We start from the raw sequence: 17,102 nt of genomic DNA on the forward strand, positions 1-17,102 counted from the left end.
GCTCCAAGGCAGCCATGAACCGAGTTACTCCTTGCATGGGTAACTTAGTCGAACAGCCTGAAGAGTAGAAGTGACGCTCAAGTAGAGGACGCTCCAGATGGTGACACGTGTACAACTGGATGCGAGCCACGTGTCCAGAGGTGTAACCGTCAGGAGAGAGAAAATGCACAGGTATATAAGGAATTCTAACGAACTTCTGAGGTACGCGCGTTTAGACACTTCTTTACGCTTTTGAGAACACTTGAGTACGCTAAGAGAACATTTGCACGGTTCCTTGAGTTTTAGCTTTTCTCTCTTAGTATTTGGTGATTCCGTCACTGACTTGAGCGTCGGAGCGCGATCGGCCGCAGCGACGCCACTCTGTTTCTTTCAGGTTCTTGCGAGGAATTGAGGCTTGAAGGACAGAAGCTAACGTGGTGCGAAGCTGATCGAGCGAAGATACCTTTGACGTGGCAAGACTCTTGCACTCGAGTCAACCGGCAGGATCATTTATGTTTAATGTTTTGGAATTAAGTATTTTTAATGTTTTGGAAGTGGAAGAATAGTGATATTTTATATTTATCTTAATGTTTAATTTTTTTTATGTTTGACTATGTTTGAAAAGGAAGAAAAAAAATTTAGGTTTGATAGTAACAAATATATAGTTTAATTTGACAATTTTTTAGAACAAAATGTAAAAAAAAAAATATTTAATTTAAGAAAAAAGAACGCGGGCTGGCCCGCAAACCCGCGGGCTAGCTCTTATGCGGGGCGGGTCGAGAATTTTAGCCCGCAATAATTTTGCGGGGCGGGCCAACCTGTCCCGCATTTTTGCGAGCCAAGCGCGGGCAGATCAATGCGGGGCGGGCTGGCCCGCTTTGCCACCTCTACATGAAGAGGCCCATGTAATAATACAGGCTCTCCCTCTGAGGCTCTTCAGTTTGGCTACTAGAAGATCCCATGCTCAGAAATCCCCTTAATGAGTCTTGCATGGGAAGAGGAAGTTCTGGGGCAGGTGGAAGAACGCCTACGGGTTTGGCTTCGAGCCCTCGCTCTTGATGCACTGATTGAGGAGGGGAAGTGGCGCTCGGTGGATCCTCCCTTAAGGACTCAGCCCCATGAGAGGAGGAAGCGGCGGAGGTAACCGTCCAAGGGGCATGCTGGGTTCTCTGTCGCTTGAAGACTTGCCCCTCAGCGGAGTCCTCATCGTCAGAAACGATCTCCACCACCCTCTTACCCTTGTCAAGGGGGGCTGCGGAGACACCCGCCTCGACCAGCGCGAGGGGCACGGCTGCGATAGAAGGTGGCGAACTTGGAAGGGGATGGGGAGAAGCTTGGGTTGGTGGAGTTGTTGGTGTTGTTGTGGGTTGAGGTTGGGGGTTAGGAGGAGATGGAGGTGCGGAAGAGGTTGAGGGCGGAGACGCCAAGACCTCATCCTTGGACTTTAGCACCTGGACCAGTCGCAATTGTCGTTGTCTATCCATCTTAGAATCTACACCGATAAGACAAATATAGCAGAGGTTAGGCACAGGCTAAAGTTAAAATACAAAGAAGCAGACCAATCATGCATCAAACAAGAATCCGACAAAAACAAAGGCCACAAAGTTATAAGGAAAGACATTCCTACTTATATATCTTGCTAGAGCGTTGGCATTAAACTCTAGATTTATCAGGGTGGCTGTTTCGAAGCCCCCCACGCTGGTCAAGATCTGACAGGCCTCTCGATCGTTCGAGGGCAGTTCGTCCAACGATTTAGACTTCATGATCTTAACCTCTTTCACCCAGTATAGGGGAAAGCCGTCGAGAGCAGAGGGGTCGTAATCAGAACAACAAACCTTAAAGAATCTACCCTTCCACCCCTTGAAGGATTGTTGGAAAAGGGATAGGAGAACCCTTCCAAGGATATTGCTAAGGCTCACCCATCTCTTCCCTTGCTTCTTCACCTCAAAGAAGTGCAGAAAAATATCAACAGAGGGCGTGCATCCAAAGAACCCGCACAAGACACCGAAGGCCTTGACGAAGGCCCAGCCGTTAGGGTGCAATTGGGTCGGGGCGATATTAATCTCCGTCAACAACTCCCTCTCAAATCGGGAGAACGGCAGGCGCATCCCAATACGCTTGAAGACGACTTGGTAGAAGTAGAAGAAGGGGACCCCGTTATTGGCCCGATCGTCCCCTTATACGGGCTCCCCTAGAGTGCAAGGGAACACCGCAATGTCGTCATCATGCATTTTCCCGAAGGCACGATGGTCATAAGTAATTGGCTCCCCTATGTGGTCCCTCACAGCTTTAGTGGACACTAGGCTCGAGCACTCGTCAAAGAGTTCGCCCGAAGCCCACGCATAGAGATCCTTATGGTTAATTCTGGAAGAAGGAGGGTGAGCAGACATGTTGGCACGAACTGTCACTGAAAGAACCAAAAGATCAAGGAAGACGAACTGTCAATGAAAGAACCAAAAGATCAAGGAAGACGAACTGTCAATGAAAGAACCAAAAGATCAAAGAAGATGAACTGTCAGTAAAGGAACTAAAAGATCAAAGAAGAAATGTTCAGCAGTAGTACAAAAGGGAAGAGTTGACGAGGAAAGAACGCAGGGAGAACTCTTGGAAGAAAGACGAACAGTACAGGGAAGATATGAAAAGATAGAAACAATGAGTTCAAGTGCGGGATTTCAAGACTCAAGCGTTACAGTTGAAGCACCAAAGGACTCAAAAAAGAGCACCGTGCGATTGGGCCACGTGTCACGAGATTAAGGCACGACCTGAAGAGTCACTTTTCTTGCTCAGAGAATATCACATCGTCAAAATCCTCGAGGGTGCGTTGCGCCGGCGATGCAGGAAGTGTCATGTCAACCGATCAGGAAGTGACGCGTCATCAAAAGACCCTAAGGACAATGGGGGCGAGGCCTTAGCCTTAGTCTTTTCGCTGAAACCAGTGTCAACTCAAGACTGGGGGGCTTGTGTACCATCCCGTCCCCGGGCGTTGACCAAAGGTCATGGTCAACGCATGGTGGGATCCCTCAAGGGACCCGAGGACAAGAAGTCAACAGGTTGGCCGCTCGAGTCATTGCCTCGCTGAGGCATCACCCATGAAAGGCGTCGCCAAAGAGAGGCGTCGCCCAAGAGGGGCCTCGCCTAAAGAGAAACATCGCCGAGCAAAGACATCGCCCCATAGGCCTCGAGCCTCGACCATACAGAACAACAGTAAAGAGAAGAGAAAGGTGGCTTCAAGGCCATAAGTCTAGCACCAGAAGGGGATATCCTGACTCGTGAAGTACCCCTGCCACCACTGGGAGACCCTGGAACAGATACGGCCCATGAGAAGGCCATAACTAGGGGAGAACCACGTGCATGGTACGAGGGAAAGGTGGACCCACCCCCAGGGCAAGCAGCTAATGATTGGGGCGCATGAGTTGATCCCCAGAAAGTCAACCCACGTGCCAAAAGCACTTCGCAGGAAAGAGGGCTTACACGAGGGAATAACCCTAAGTTGGGTTGCGGCGCCGTGGGACCCTCTGCACAGAATAAACGGTCAAGTCAGAAGGGCACGTGGCAAGGCACACATGCTCATTAAAGGTTTCAGTGAAAGTTTGCCAAGGTACGCGTTAATTCAGTTAAGATTCGAATGTTCCAAGGAATGTTTTTATACGCTTTCAATGCGCTTTGATGCGCTTAATAGATGAGAAGGGTATAAAAAGGGACCTTGGGAGCATTTGAAAGGGGATCAGATTTTTAACCTAATACACACAGATACACAGTGGGCACAAGGCAATTAGGGCGACACAATTCTAGTGACACAGTTTTAGTGATTCAGTACAGTTTTTTCGACCACCTCTCAAGGGTGTGTCCCCTTTGATGTTTCTCGCTAGCTGACTTGATCGTCGGAGTGCAAACGGCCGCGAGGGCGCCCCTATGTTCACTTCTTTCAGGTACTCACAGACGGAGCAAGACGAAGGTGCCCTAGCTCGCAGGGACAAGCTACGCGCAAAGACGATCCCGGTCAACCGGCGGGAACAATTTATCACAATTAATTGGTGCATGTTTTTGGTGTGATTGCAGCGCCAAAAGTTTGCTAAGACATTGAATCGTTTGTGGTTAAATTTTCAAAAGAAAATTCAAAAATAGCCAGCTCAGCATAAATATTTTAAGTCACGCTTTCTGAACCTAAATTTTTCAGTAGGGCTGTTTTGGTTTTTTTTCAAATCAATTCTATTGCCTTTCTTTAGGTTCCTTTTGTGTGTCATCCTTTATTGAGTGCCTATTTTTATTTGTTTGTCCAATTTAATTTAAAACTCTTTCTAAGTTGTGTCATATAATTCAAATCCATTTGTTGTGGTCCTGTTTTAAAAAATTTAATTTGTTTCTTGCTTTTTATTTCTTGACCTCTAAATTGTTGGTGGATAAAATTCAATTGGTGTTTGATAAGTGGAATTGACTTTGTGGTGAGTCTATCTCTACTTAGAAGGTACTGTTTTGGATATTTTTATTGTCTAATCATAAAAGGTTAAGGCAAGCAGCAGCAACCAATACAATTACAAATACAAACACATACACTTTGGAGATCATAACAAAGAAGAGCAATTACAAGCCAAGGAGTGCATAGTATAGAAATCTGAATTTTAATTTGTGTAATTCAATTTCTTTGTATTTCTTTGAGTTGTAATTACATTCAACCTTTTTTTAATTAGTGGATTAATCACGTGTAGACGGTGTGTGTGTCTTCAAAGGCTCAAAGTGTCTAGAAGCCTCACCTTAGGATTCGCCTAGTTTAAAGCTTTGTAGATTAGCAATCTTTAATTGTGCTTAGCTAGCTTGCTTTACGTTAATTACTTATATAGCATTGCTTATTTGTTTTGTTTGTTAATTGATTTGCATTTTTTTCCTTTGCATAAAATTTGACTTTTCATTCCTCATTGTGATCTAAGTAATTTACTTAGAAAAAGAATTGTGTGAAGTTTTTGAGGGATAGGTTTTGGCAAGGAAAGACTTGGTACTTAAGAAGTCCTAGTGACTCACCTCTCTTTCCTGGAAAGCTACCTTCACTACTTTCCTTTTCTTTCTTGAAGTAAAATACTTTTAAACACAAATCTTTAGTCATGTCAACTCACTCTTCTAAATCTAATGAAAGTGATATAAAGTCAATCAAATCTCTTATAAAACAATTAGCCAAGGACTTTCAATCATTCTCATATAGAAAATTGGAGCATGAGGCCCAAATCAAGGAGTTGAGAATGACTAACGAAAAGGATGAAAACTCTAAAAAAAAAAAAAACGTTCTCATGCATCTAGTTCTCAAAACCATGATTCTCTTGGGGAGGAAAGCCTTAGGATAAATGAGTATTATCAACAACCCCCTAGGAGAACTAGAAGAGATAGAAGAGAACAAGAGAGCCCAAGAGAGGTTAGGGTAGACCTACCCCATTTCCATGGAAAAGAAAACGTAGAAGTCTATCTAGATTGGGAAATGAAGGTAGAACAATTATTTGCTTGCCATAGAGTGAGTGAAGAAAGAAAAGTACCCCTAGCCACTCTTAGTTTCAAAGGGAACGCTATGTATTGGTGGGCAACTTTAGAAAGAGATAGTCGTCTTCATAGGGAGCCTCCCATAGAGTATTGGAATGACCTTCGGGAAGCGTTAAGGCGCCGCCATATTCCCTCCTACTATAATAGGGAGTTGATGGATAAGCTCCAAAGACTCCAATAAAGAACAATGAGTGTAGAGGAATATAGGCAAAAGATGGAGCTTTACATGATGAGAGCCTCCATTAGGGAGAATGAGTCCACCACCATAGCTAGATTCTTAAGTGGGCTAAATCTTGAGATAAGAGATAGGGTTGAACTTCTACCTTATCAAGACTTGAATGACTTGGTTCAACTTTGTATCAAAGTTGAACAACAAAATTTAAGGAAAACTTCAAGTCATAAGGAAGGTTCATACTCTAACTCTTATCCAAAAAGAGAAATTAAAAGGGAGGAGAGTACATCTAAGGAAACACCAAAAGAGACTCCCAAAAATATAAGTAAAGATATGCTCACTCCACCCATTCGTACTAGGGATGTTAAATGTTTTAAATGCTTTGGAAGAGGACATGTGCAAGCACAATGTCCAAACCAAAGAACCTTGTTTTTGAAAGGAATAGATGAATATACTAGTTGTGACGAAGAACCTAGTGAGAAAGAAAAAGGGGGAGATGAAGAAAGAGTGTATCCTTTAGAGGGGGAATTATTGATGATTAGAAGAACCCTCAACAACCAAACTAGTGTGACCATGGAAACACAAAGAGAGAACATCTTTCACACAAGATGCAAAGTTTTAGAAAACATATGTTCTCTCATTGTGGATAGTAGTTCATGTTGCAATTGTTGTAGCACTAGATTGGTTGAAAAGTTAAACCTACAAGTAGTCCCTCATCTTAAACCTTACAAGCTTCAATGGATAAATGAAGATGGGGAACTAATTGTAGATAAACAAGTGAAAGTCGAGTTTTCTATAGGTTACTACCAAGACAATGTTTTATGTGATGTAGTACCTATGGAAGCTTGCCACATCTTATTGGGTAGACCATGGCAATTTGATAAGAAAACCTTGCACAATGGTCTAACCAACGAGATTTCCTTCACCCACAACAAAAAGAAGTTTGTACTTAATCCTTTACCACATTCCCAAGTGGTAAGAGATCAAATACAAATGAAACAAAAGAGGGATGAAGAGAAAAGAAAAATCAAAATAGAAAAAGAGAGAAACCTTAAGGAACAAAAGGCGTGGGAGAAGAGTGTTCCTTCCCACAAGGTCATTCAACAAGGCAATCCATCTAAAAATACCTTTGAAAATATGCTTCTTGTTGAACAACCTAGCCTTATCTTTTGTAAAGGAACACTTGCAAGCCTAGTGAAAAATGAATCCTTAAAGAAGGATTGCCTAGACAAAAAGGTAGTAAATTATTTTGAAAATGTACTAAGATATCACCAACAAGTGAAGGCCAAGTTATCTATAGGCATCTACAAAGATAAAATTTTATGTGAGGTAGTGCCTAAAGAAACTTGTTATGTCTTATTGAGACAACCATTGCAAAATGTTAAAATTTCCATGATCAATGGTTGTACCAACGAGACTACCTTCACAAATAAAAGAGAAATTCTTCATGAAGGAGAACTCATGGGCCAATTTAAAGTTGATAAAATTCTAGAGCTTTTAAAAAGAAAATTCTTTTGGTCACCCATGAGAAACGATGTTCAAAGACATTACCCTAGATGCATTTCTTGTTTTAAAATTGAAATTAAGGCAATGTCTAATGAACTCTATACTCCTACACCTTTTGCAAATGTTCCATGGGAAGATATAAGCCTAGATTTTATATTAGAGCTTCCTAGGACAACAAAAGGTTTTGATTCCATTTTTATGAATAGGGACAAGCTCTTCTCTAGAGAAGTGATAAGACTTCATGGTTTATCTCCAAGCATAGTATTGGATAGAGCTCCAAAATTTGAAAACCATGTTTTGAGGATTCTTTTGGAAAAACTTGGAACTAAGTTGTATTCTTATTATCTTCAAACGAATGGTCAAAATGAAATTGAAAACATAGCTCTTCCTACTATGCCTAGAGTAATCATGAAAGGCAAACACAATTCTAAAGATGAGTATTCATACAAAAGAGTAGTTCACAAAACTACTTATATTTCTACATTTGAGGTTGTATGTGGGTTTAATCCTCTTTTCCTTTTGGATTTGTTACCATTTCCTAATCCACAAGGATTTGTGCCTAAGAAAAAGTAAGAAAAACTGAATATGTTAAAATGCATAAGAGGATTAAAGAACACATACAACAACCAAAAGAGAAATATTGTAAAAAGTTGCCAAAAACAATAGAAAAACAAAGAGAATGGCAACTTCATAAAGTTGATTTTTATACAACTGCTTCAACTAACTCATTTACTTTGTTTGATAATTCCCCTAGATGGACGTTTGATCCGGGAGGACGAGCCTAGTTGTCAAAGCAAGAGGCTACTATCTGAGATCGACCCTGTGGATCTGAGGATAGATTTTCTAAAAAAGGAGGAGATGATGGACACCATCCAGCCATACACATCCATCTACTTTTGACAAGGACGAAGCCTTGGATTTGAGGACAAATCCTTTTCAAGGGGGAGGGGATGGAAGAAGCCCCAACACCAATCTTTTGAGAGGCCACCAAAATGTCATTTTGAGGCAGCCACTAGAGTCATGGTCAAAAAGGGGTCAAGAGGACACATTTTACATGTCATAAAGTCTAGTGTGGAATAGCTTTTTAATTCTTGTCAAAGTAAGCATAGGAATTTTCTTTTGTAAAATTGTTTAACTTGTAATTAGGGTGAATTTTGGCTCCTAAAAACCAACCTAAGTTATATTAGGGTTTCTAGAAACTCTGATGGAGATCAAGCTCAAGTGGACATGGAGGCCAATCAACAAGATCAAGAAGAGGTAGAGGCGCAAATGGAGGACGCCCATGGAGGTCAAAGCCCACCTCAAAGGCTTACAAGAAGCATGTTCAAAGCTTTAGGAGCTAGGGGACAATTATTTTCTCTTTTTGTAATTTCTTTGGTTGAAGGTGCTTAGAGGGAAACATTAGAAACCTCTATTGTTATAGCATCTTTTAGTCTTTAGTTAGGAGCTTTAGGAGGGGGGGGGGTGTTAGTAGATAGGTGTAGGAGTAAATAAGGAGGTGCCAAAGTGAGAGAAGGGATCACACCTTCCTCATGTCTTGTTTTAGGCGCCGGTTGTAGCTTCTTTTATGAGGGAATTTTGAATTCTCTTAGTTTTATTTTCAGCACCTTTAGGCTATAAATATAGGTGCTGCCCTTGTACATTTCATATTTGAATTTTAATTAGAGAAACTATACTCAATTTTTGAGAGAGCATTGGAGAGCTTTGTGCCTTCTTCACTAGTCTTATATTGATGGTTCCATGGTTACCTCAAGTGGCGGCTTGCACACTTATCTTGGAGTCTCCATCCTCCTAGTGGCGTGATCATCCAACCATACATCCATCTTCATGAGCTTTCTCCTCTCCTTCCTTCCTTCTCTTTCAATTGTTCTTGTTTTAGCTTGATTCCTTGAAATTCTGTTCGGTGTTCTTGCTGTTTTGTGGATTTTGGTTCGGTCTTTTTATATTTCTGTCCATTCATCTTGTTCCTTTGCTTTTCTAGCTCATATGTTCGGTTCATTTGAATTCTTAAGTAATATGTTCGGTGCATTTGCCTTTTCTTCCACTTTAATTGGTTCAATTTGACAATATGTGGAACTTCCATATGAGTTTGGATTTGGTGCTAGTTTTGGTGAGTTCTTGACTTAGAACATTGATCCAATTCTAAGAAAGAGTGCCTAACTATTGTCCAACTCAAGTTGATTCCTAAGAATGTCAAGAATCATTCTCTTCTTTGCTATTGGAATCACATCATGTGGTATCATGAGTTTAGGTGTGTTCTTGTTTAATTTTTGAGTTGTGTAGCACTTTATTTCAAGAGCTCTTTTAATTTCTTGCAATTTATGGTTCTGTTTTTAGGCTTATTTGAGTTTGCTTGCTGTTTTAATTCTTTTTCCTATCATATGTTTGAGTATTTTCCTTTTTGAATCCATACAAGTTTTGTCTTAGTCTTGTTTTTCCATAATTGTCATCACTTCTAGTAGTACTTTTGTTCATTTTATTGTTTCTTGCTTTAGTGTCATATAATTTTCTGAATTTGATATTGATCCTTTGTGCATTTTCTATTTTAGAATTGAGTTCATACTTGTATTCTAGACCTATACAAGTTCCTATACATCATTTTCTATTATGTCTTTGCTAGTTCATAATTCTGTTTTTCATTCCTATTAGGATTCCTCTGTTTCTGAAAACGTGCTTACTGTTTTTCCTTATTGCAATTGATTTACTCACTGTAAAATTCTAAAATTCTGGATTTGTGATATTCAAAGTGTTAGAAAAAATTAGACAAAAGAATTACTCAAAAATTCAAAGTACACAAAAAATGATAAATAAAATAAAAAAAGTGTACAATTCTGCCGAAAAGAATACGGTAATCTGGCAGCGATTTTGAAAAATTTATCTCAATTAATTGGCTTACTGTTTTTAAGTGATTCCAGTGCCATTATTGAGTTAACATCTTGAAGTTTCTGTGGTTTAAATTTCATAATCCAGTTCGCTCTATATCATTCCAGTTAAATCAGTGAACATCAAGCACAATTTCCATAAAAAAATATTTTCCAGTAGCTAATTTTTGTTTTCTTTATCTACTCTAGTGCTTTTCTTTAAGTATTCTTTTGTGTGCCTACTTTCTCATTGAGTTCCTTATTTTTCTTGCTTGTCTTTTGTTCATTAATCTTTGAGTTTGTCAAACATCTAGTATTCCTTTTGTTCTAGCCTTTCTTTGCTTATACTTTTTCTTGTTTGTCTTTATTGCTTCATTGGTTTTGTGGTGGTTGGCTTTGAGATTGGTGTGCTTGCTTTGACATCTTTCATTTGAGGATTCCAAGGCCTCAAGATCAGATTGGTGCAAGAACATTATTTCTTTGAGAGTGACCTAAAGTTTTCTGCCTAATTTCACTTCGGCATTTTGCTGGAAACACTCACTGTTTTTGCTAATTTTTTGTTTCTTGACTTGTTTACTGTTTTTGTGTGTTTGCTGTTTTTGAATTACAAATGGCTGGCTTTTCAAGTGATGCATCCTACAAGCAGAATTCTCCTTCCAAAGCTTCAATCCTTGGTGAATTACATGAAGCACAAAGAACTATTAGACGCTTGGAAGAGAAAATGCAAGAGATGGAGGTCCAACAAGCTAGGCCATCTCCTTCTATCCATGATGGGCATCATTCTCATAGACCATCTTCAAGAGCCTCTTCAAATGATTTTGGCCGTGAAGAAGAGCATAGGAGAAGGAGGAATCCACCATAATTTCATGGACAAAGACCTCATCATCAAGGGGAAAGACACCACTACGACAATGGCTTCTATCAAGATGCAAAGTCTAGGCTTCCTTCGGTCAAGCTTCCTTGTTTTAATGGCTCTAGTGATCCTAATGTATATTTAGATTGGGAGGCTAAGTGTGAACAAATTTTTGAGATCCATGAGATCCAAGATGAGCATAAGCTTAAGCTAGCCACCCTAGAGTTTAGTGATTATGCCATGAAATGGTGGCATGGAATTGTAAAGGACATTATCTATCACAAGGGTCCTCCCGTGGACTCTTGGAACTCTTTAAAGGATCACATGCGCGCTAGATTTGTACCCCCACATTTTAGGAAAGACCTCATGTTGAGACTCCAACGGTTTCAACAAGGCACGCTAAATGTGGATGAATATTATAAGGAGCTAGAGACGCTTGTGCTTAAAATTGAATTAGAAGAAAGTGAGGAAGCTATGATTGCTAGGTTTGTGAGTGGACTTAGGAAGGATATTCAAGACATTGTTGAGTTACAAGAGTATTCATCATTGGGTTCTTTAGTTCATCTTGCAATGAAGGTGGAAGCCTAACTTGCTAAGAAAAATTCTTTCAAAAATGCTCCCAATGATGGTTACTACAACAAGTCTTGGAGAAACAAAAAGTCTTTTTCTAAATTTCCTTCCAAAGAGTCTTCTTTCAAACCCAAGGAAACTAAGCCATCTACCTCTAGGCCTAAATCACCCACTAGAACGTCTAATACTAAATGTTTTAAATGCATGGGTTATGGTCATATAGCTGCTAATTGCCCTTCCAAACGAAGTATGTACATGCATGAAGGCATTGTAGTGAGTGAGCATGATTCGGATTCTCCTAAGCATTCTAGTGCATCTAGTGAGGAAGAGAGTGAATGTCCACTTGAAGGGGATTTGTTAGTTGTGAAAAGACTTCTTGGACAAGTTTCACAACCTTTTGATGAAAGTCAAAGGGAAAATATTTTCCATACAAGATGTCTTATTCAAAACAACATTTGCTCTTTGATAGTGGATGGGGGTAGTTGTGCAAATGTGGCTAGTACAAGAGTAGTAGATAAGCTTGGATTGCCTACTATCTCTCATACAAAGCCCTACAAATTACAATGGCTTAGTGAAGTAGGAGAAATAGTTGTCAATAAACAAGTCCTCATCCATTTCTCCATTGGAAAATACAAAGATGAGGTATTATGTGATGTTGTGCCCATGGAAGCCACTCATGTTCTTTTGGGAAGGCCTTGGCAATTTGATAGAAAAGTTTTACATGATGGCTTTACCAACAAACTTTCTTTTGAATTCCATGGTCACAAGGTTACTTTAAAATCTCTCTCTCCAAGAGAAGTCCATGAGGACCAAGTTATCATGAAGAAAAAGAGGGAGAGTGAAAAAGATAAAAAAGATAAGAGTTCTAAGCCTACACTCCTTGTGTCTAGGCGTGGCATTGAAAGGGAAATAATGGCTCATCATCCTCTTTTCTTAGCCATCCCTAGAACTCTTAGAGTAGAATCACTTATTGATAGTCCTCATTGCTTGGAAAATTTGGTAGAAGAGTTTCAAGATGTGTTTCAAGATCCTCCAAATGGACTTCCACCTTTGAGAGGGATTGAGCACCAAATTGATTTGATACTGGGCTCTTCTTTACCAAACCGTCCAGCATATAGGACCAATCCAAGTGAAACCAAGGAAATTCGCCAACAAGTTGAGGCTTTGATTGAGAAAGGGTGGGTGCAAGATAGCATGAGTCCTTGTGCTATGCCTATCATCTTAGTGCCAAAAAAGGATGGCACATGGCGAATGTGTTCGGATTGTAGGGCCATCAATAACATAACGATTAAGTATAGGCATCCTGATCCTGCCGGCAACTCGAACGTGGAGGAATCGCTTCGTAGCACTCTCTGCCCCGCCTACGCGATTGCGTCTTCTGCAGAATCACCCTCAGAACCTTCTCTTGCTTCTCCAAACGTGACCTGCAAAACACACAGACGGCGCCTCTAGCGGCCGTTTGCACTCCGACGATCAAGTTAGTCCATAGAACCACCAAAGATGAGAAAACTAGTAGTAGTGTGTGAAAAACTCTTGCTCTCTGTTTTTCGTATCCCCCACTTCTCTCCCTGATTCCTTCTTTTATCTCTCTCTCTGTTTCTGGGCATAACAGAATTCTGTTATGCTTTTCTGGCATGTGTCAGAACCCTGTTATGCTTTTCAGAGACAGTGTACCTGCAGAATCAGAGAGTGTGGGTGTCTGTGCGTGTCCGCGCGTCTCTGCGCTTGTCTGTACCTGTCTGTACCTTTAGTGGTACGGAGTGCCTCTTTGTCTGGACCGCACCCCTCTCAGATGATGACACGTGGAGGCATGCGACTCGAATCTAACCACACACGTGTCACTTACTGGAAGGGCTCTAGCGCTTCTCTTTGTGTGCTAAGTTACTCCCTTGCGGAGTAGCTTAGCATATTTCTTTCATCTGGGTAAATTGCATACTCTCAGGAGAACGCCAGGTGTGGCTGGTCTAGGCACACTCACCAAACGTTGCTCTCTGCGTAGGCGACTTACCCTTCACGATGCCACGCGCGTAATGGGTTGAGGGAATCACCAATCACTGGCTGGTTTACTAGTTCCCTCAGGCCACTCTCGTGCATGATTCCCTGAGGTGTGCTCATGCGAGATCCACGCGTAACGCTCTCGCTGGGGACCTCAGTCCCAGTTTAACTGCGTGTAACACGAGACCCCGATGACAATACACCCGATGACTGATCAGTGTTTATTTGCTTCTCGCGTTCTGCCCTCAAGCGTTAGTTCTGAGAACTGGTCTGTTGGTGGCCACTTGGCTACTGACCACCGATCACCATTCTGGATGATCTGTCCCCCGACCTCTCTGCTGCCTGATCTGTCGGTGGTCACTTGGTTACTGACCACCGATCACCGCTCTTGGCGATCGTCTCCCTGACCTCTCTGCCACCTGGTCCACGTGTCACCCTGCGAGTGGTCCACGTGGTTCTCTGCTACTGACGTCATCGACTACCGATGACCGATCGGATCACAAGCCCCCCAGTCTCGAGTCGAGAACTCGTTCTCAGCGAAGAGACTAAGTGGTCGTGCCCTCAGTCCACGTGGCAAGTGGGGCCGCCTCACGTGCCACCTCACGTGCTGCTTCTTTAACGTTTGGACTTCCTCTCTTAATCTCGCGACACGTGGCCCCATCGACGGCCAACGTTGTGCGTCGCTAGCGCTTCTCTTATTCAAATTGGCGCGCTCTTTCACTATTCCTTCATCTTCTTCAATCGACTCTCAGACCTTCTGCGAGCTCTTTCTCTGCGCACCCAACTTTCTTCAAGTTATCTACCTCCAAACCTCTCGCGATCATTCAAAGGTATGGTTTTTCTTCTTCCTGGGCTTATTTGGGTCATCTTTACCGATTGCATTTGTCTTTCTCGTTGTCATGCATTCATCTTCTCTATTTTCCCTCTCTCGACCCGCGCTAGGGTTTCTTCGCGTTCTCGCTCTGACTTCTGCTTCTTCTTCCTCTTTTCACCTGGGCATCCCTCTCTCCTTCGCCCTCTCTGTTTTCACTGAAACATTCATCATTCCCTCTTCTTCCATTCATTCTGACTTTCGTTTTTCCTCCATTTGCAGCTATCTCGCGATGGCTCGCTTGAAACAAACTGCGCGTATAGTTGCCTCATCCTCTGGTGCACAGCCTTCCGCGAGTGCGCCAGCTCCACCACCGCCTGTTGCTACCTCCTTCCATGACAACGCCAGGGTCTACGAATGGGCCTCCCTGGCGTTGCTCGCTGAAACCTCCACTCTACTGCCCCAGGGCCACCTCACGTCCTTGCTGAGCCACAATCCTGATGAGCCTTCCTGCGCCATCGACAGGGAGAATGACTTCAATATCCAAATCCGCATTCCTCCTCGAGGAATGCCCATCTGCGCGGACGATAGGGCCACTAATGGGGTGCCCTTCGTCTTCATCTACTCCGCTATCTTCAAGAGGTTGAAGCTGTGCCTCCCTTTCACCTTCTTCAAAAAGGAGCTGATGATGGAGTTAAACGTCGCGCCTTGCCAACTCCATCCAAATGCCTGGGCCTTCATCCGGGCATTTCAGATCCTCTGCAGTTATTTCGGGCACAACGCCTCCGTGGACGTGTTCCTCTACTTCTTCGAAGCGAAGAACCCTGGGGACAGGTCCTGGGTTAGCCTGAACGGGGTTGCTGGGCGGGTGCTCCTGGGCCTGTACCAGCAATCCTTCAAAGACTGGAAGGGCAGATTCTACATGATATCTGCTACCCCTCAAAGTCCAAATCTGCTCGAGGGGTACCCCTTTTACTGGGTTCCTGGAGTTGAATTCAAGAAATCCAGGGACCTCGAAGCTATGGCCCCCTACGAGCGCGAGCTGTGTGGGCTGCTCCTGGGGGCCAAGTACAGTTCTGCTCGGCTCATCAAAGATGAGTTCGATGTGGTGGCCCTGAAAAAGTATATAGGTAGCTCTTCTTCCACCTCTTAGGATACTTGTCTCTTCTCATGCATGCTTTTATGTGTTTTTTTTTTTTGACTTACTTGCATAACTTGGCCAATTAACCCTTCCTTTTCTCGTCTATGCAGACTCAATATCGGGGAAAGACAGGAGGCTGGCCTTGCTAGAGCTTGCCAAGCGTCGGGGAACCAAGGGCACTGGCTCCTCCTCTTCTACAACTGAGCCCATTGCAGCCCCTCCACTCTCGGTCGCGCCAGCTGAAGGCCCCGAGCAAGGAAAGAAAAGGAAGAGGCTGGTGAAGGCTTCCACTTCACTTGCTGCTGCTGCCACTGCTGCCTCAACTGAAGAGGAGAGCTCTGGCTCTCCTCTTGTACACCGTCAGAGGAAAAAGCCAGCAGTTGAGGGGGCTTCGTCTCTCCAGCCTGGAGAGATCGAGGTGGTGGAAGTAGAGGAAGGGTCTCCCCCACCTCCCTGTGCTCAACCTGCCTCAGAGCCCACCTGCCTCCCTTCTCCATGCCAGCAGTTGCCTCCAACTTCTCAACTGCCATCTTCCCCCCCAGCAGGCCAATCACCTGGTCCATCTGCTCATCCTGTTGGGGGTGCACCACCACCACTGCTGCCAATCTCTACCGCCACTGCTAAAGGTGGTGGGTCCAGCTCGCGCCCAAGCGCTTCTGGGGCCAGCCACGAGAACTTCAGCAGGGTCATCACCCTGGTTCGACAGCTCATAAGCAACCGGGAGCTCGTCGAATGGAATGGTGATGAGGTGGACATGCACCTAGCCAAGCAGGTAGTGCTCTCTCTGGAATTTTCCACCCAGCATCGCAAGCAACTTGCCCTGGAGAAGAGGGTGAAGGATCTTGAGCACGACAGGGAGTCACTGCGAAGTGACTTCGAAGCTGCCCAAGAATCTGTAGAGCTGATGCGGGGCATGGTGGAGAAAGCTAGGAGGGAGTACCTAGCGCAGGTCCAAGAGACCATCAAGACGGAGATCTTGATGGGGCAAACTGTTAGCTCTTTGGACTGCGCGATGGTGGAGCTACGGGCCGAGACCTCCTCCCTACGCCAACTGAATTCTCAATTAGTGGGGGAGCTCGAGTCCACCAAAGAAGCAGCTGCTGCTGGGGAGAAGAGACTTGAGGAGGTGGTGGGCAAACTGTCTGAAGCTGCCTCCTCCCTTGCTGCCGTTACCACTGAGAGAGATGCTGCGGAGGCCTCAAAGCAAAAACTGGAGGCGGAGAAGGCTGATTTGATGAACGTGGGTGCTGATGCCCTTACTGATGGATTCGAGCTAGCACTCGAGCAAATCAGATGCGTTCTCCCAGACCTGGACCTCTTGCAGTTCAGTATCTATCATGAAGTGGTGGATGGAAAGCTCATCCCTCCTGCCCCTTAAACTTTTCTCCTTCTTGTAAATTTTCACTTCTGTACCACTTTCCTTAGAACTCACAATTTGTATAAAACTTGGTTATGAAGATAAACTCTCAATTTGTATGAGCTTCTTCTCTTGTATTTTTTCTTGAGTTTCGCCTTTCTTTACGCAAGCGACTAACTGTTAGCTAGCTTAGGTTCAGCGCGATCTGGAGCTTTGTCTTTCACTTTGCGCACGACTAAGTGTTAACCAGCTTAGGCTTAGCGCGATCTGCTTCTCTTGTTCTTTCGCTTCGCACACGACTAAGTGTTAACTAGCTTAGGCCCAGCACGATCTG

General features: G+C 43.4%; 1 protein-coding gene across 1 annotated transcript in view; it reads left to right on the forward strand.

Moving 5' to 3' along the window:
* The first annotated feature begins 5,689 nt into the window (after positions 1 to 5,689).
* The window catches only part of LOC137829205 (uncharacterized), a 37,132-nt gene continuing 25,719 nt past the window's right edge, over positions 5,690 to 17,102 (forward strand). Inside the window, exons 1-2 of the mRNA XM_068636001.1 lie at positions 5,690 to 6,473; positions 15,522 to 16,040. Of these exons, the coding sequence (XP_068492102.1) occupies positions 5,690 to 6,473; positions 15,522 to 16,040 (1,303 nt within the window). The remainder of the gene's footprint in view (positions 6,474 to 15,521; positions 16,041 to 17,102) is intronic.

This window comes from Phaseolus vulgaris, chromosome 7 (genome assembly GCF_000499845.2).
Source record: "Phaseolus vulgaris cultivar G19833 chromosome 7, P. vulgaris v2.0, whole genome shotgun sequence".
Lineage (NCBI taxonomy): Eukaryota > Viridiplantae > Streptophyta > Magnoliopsida > Fabales > Fabaceae > Phaseolus > Phaseolus vulgaris.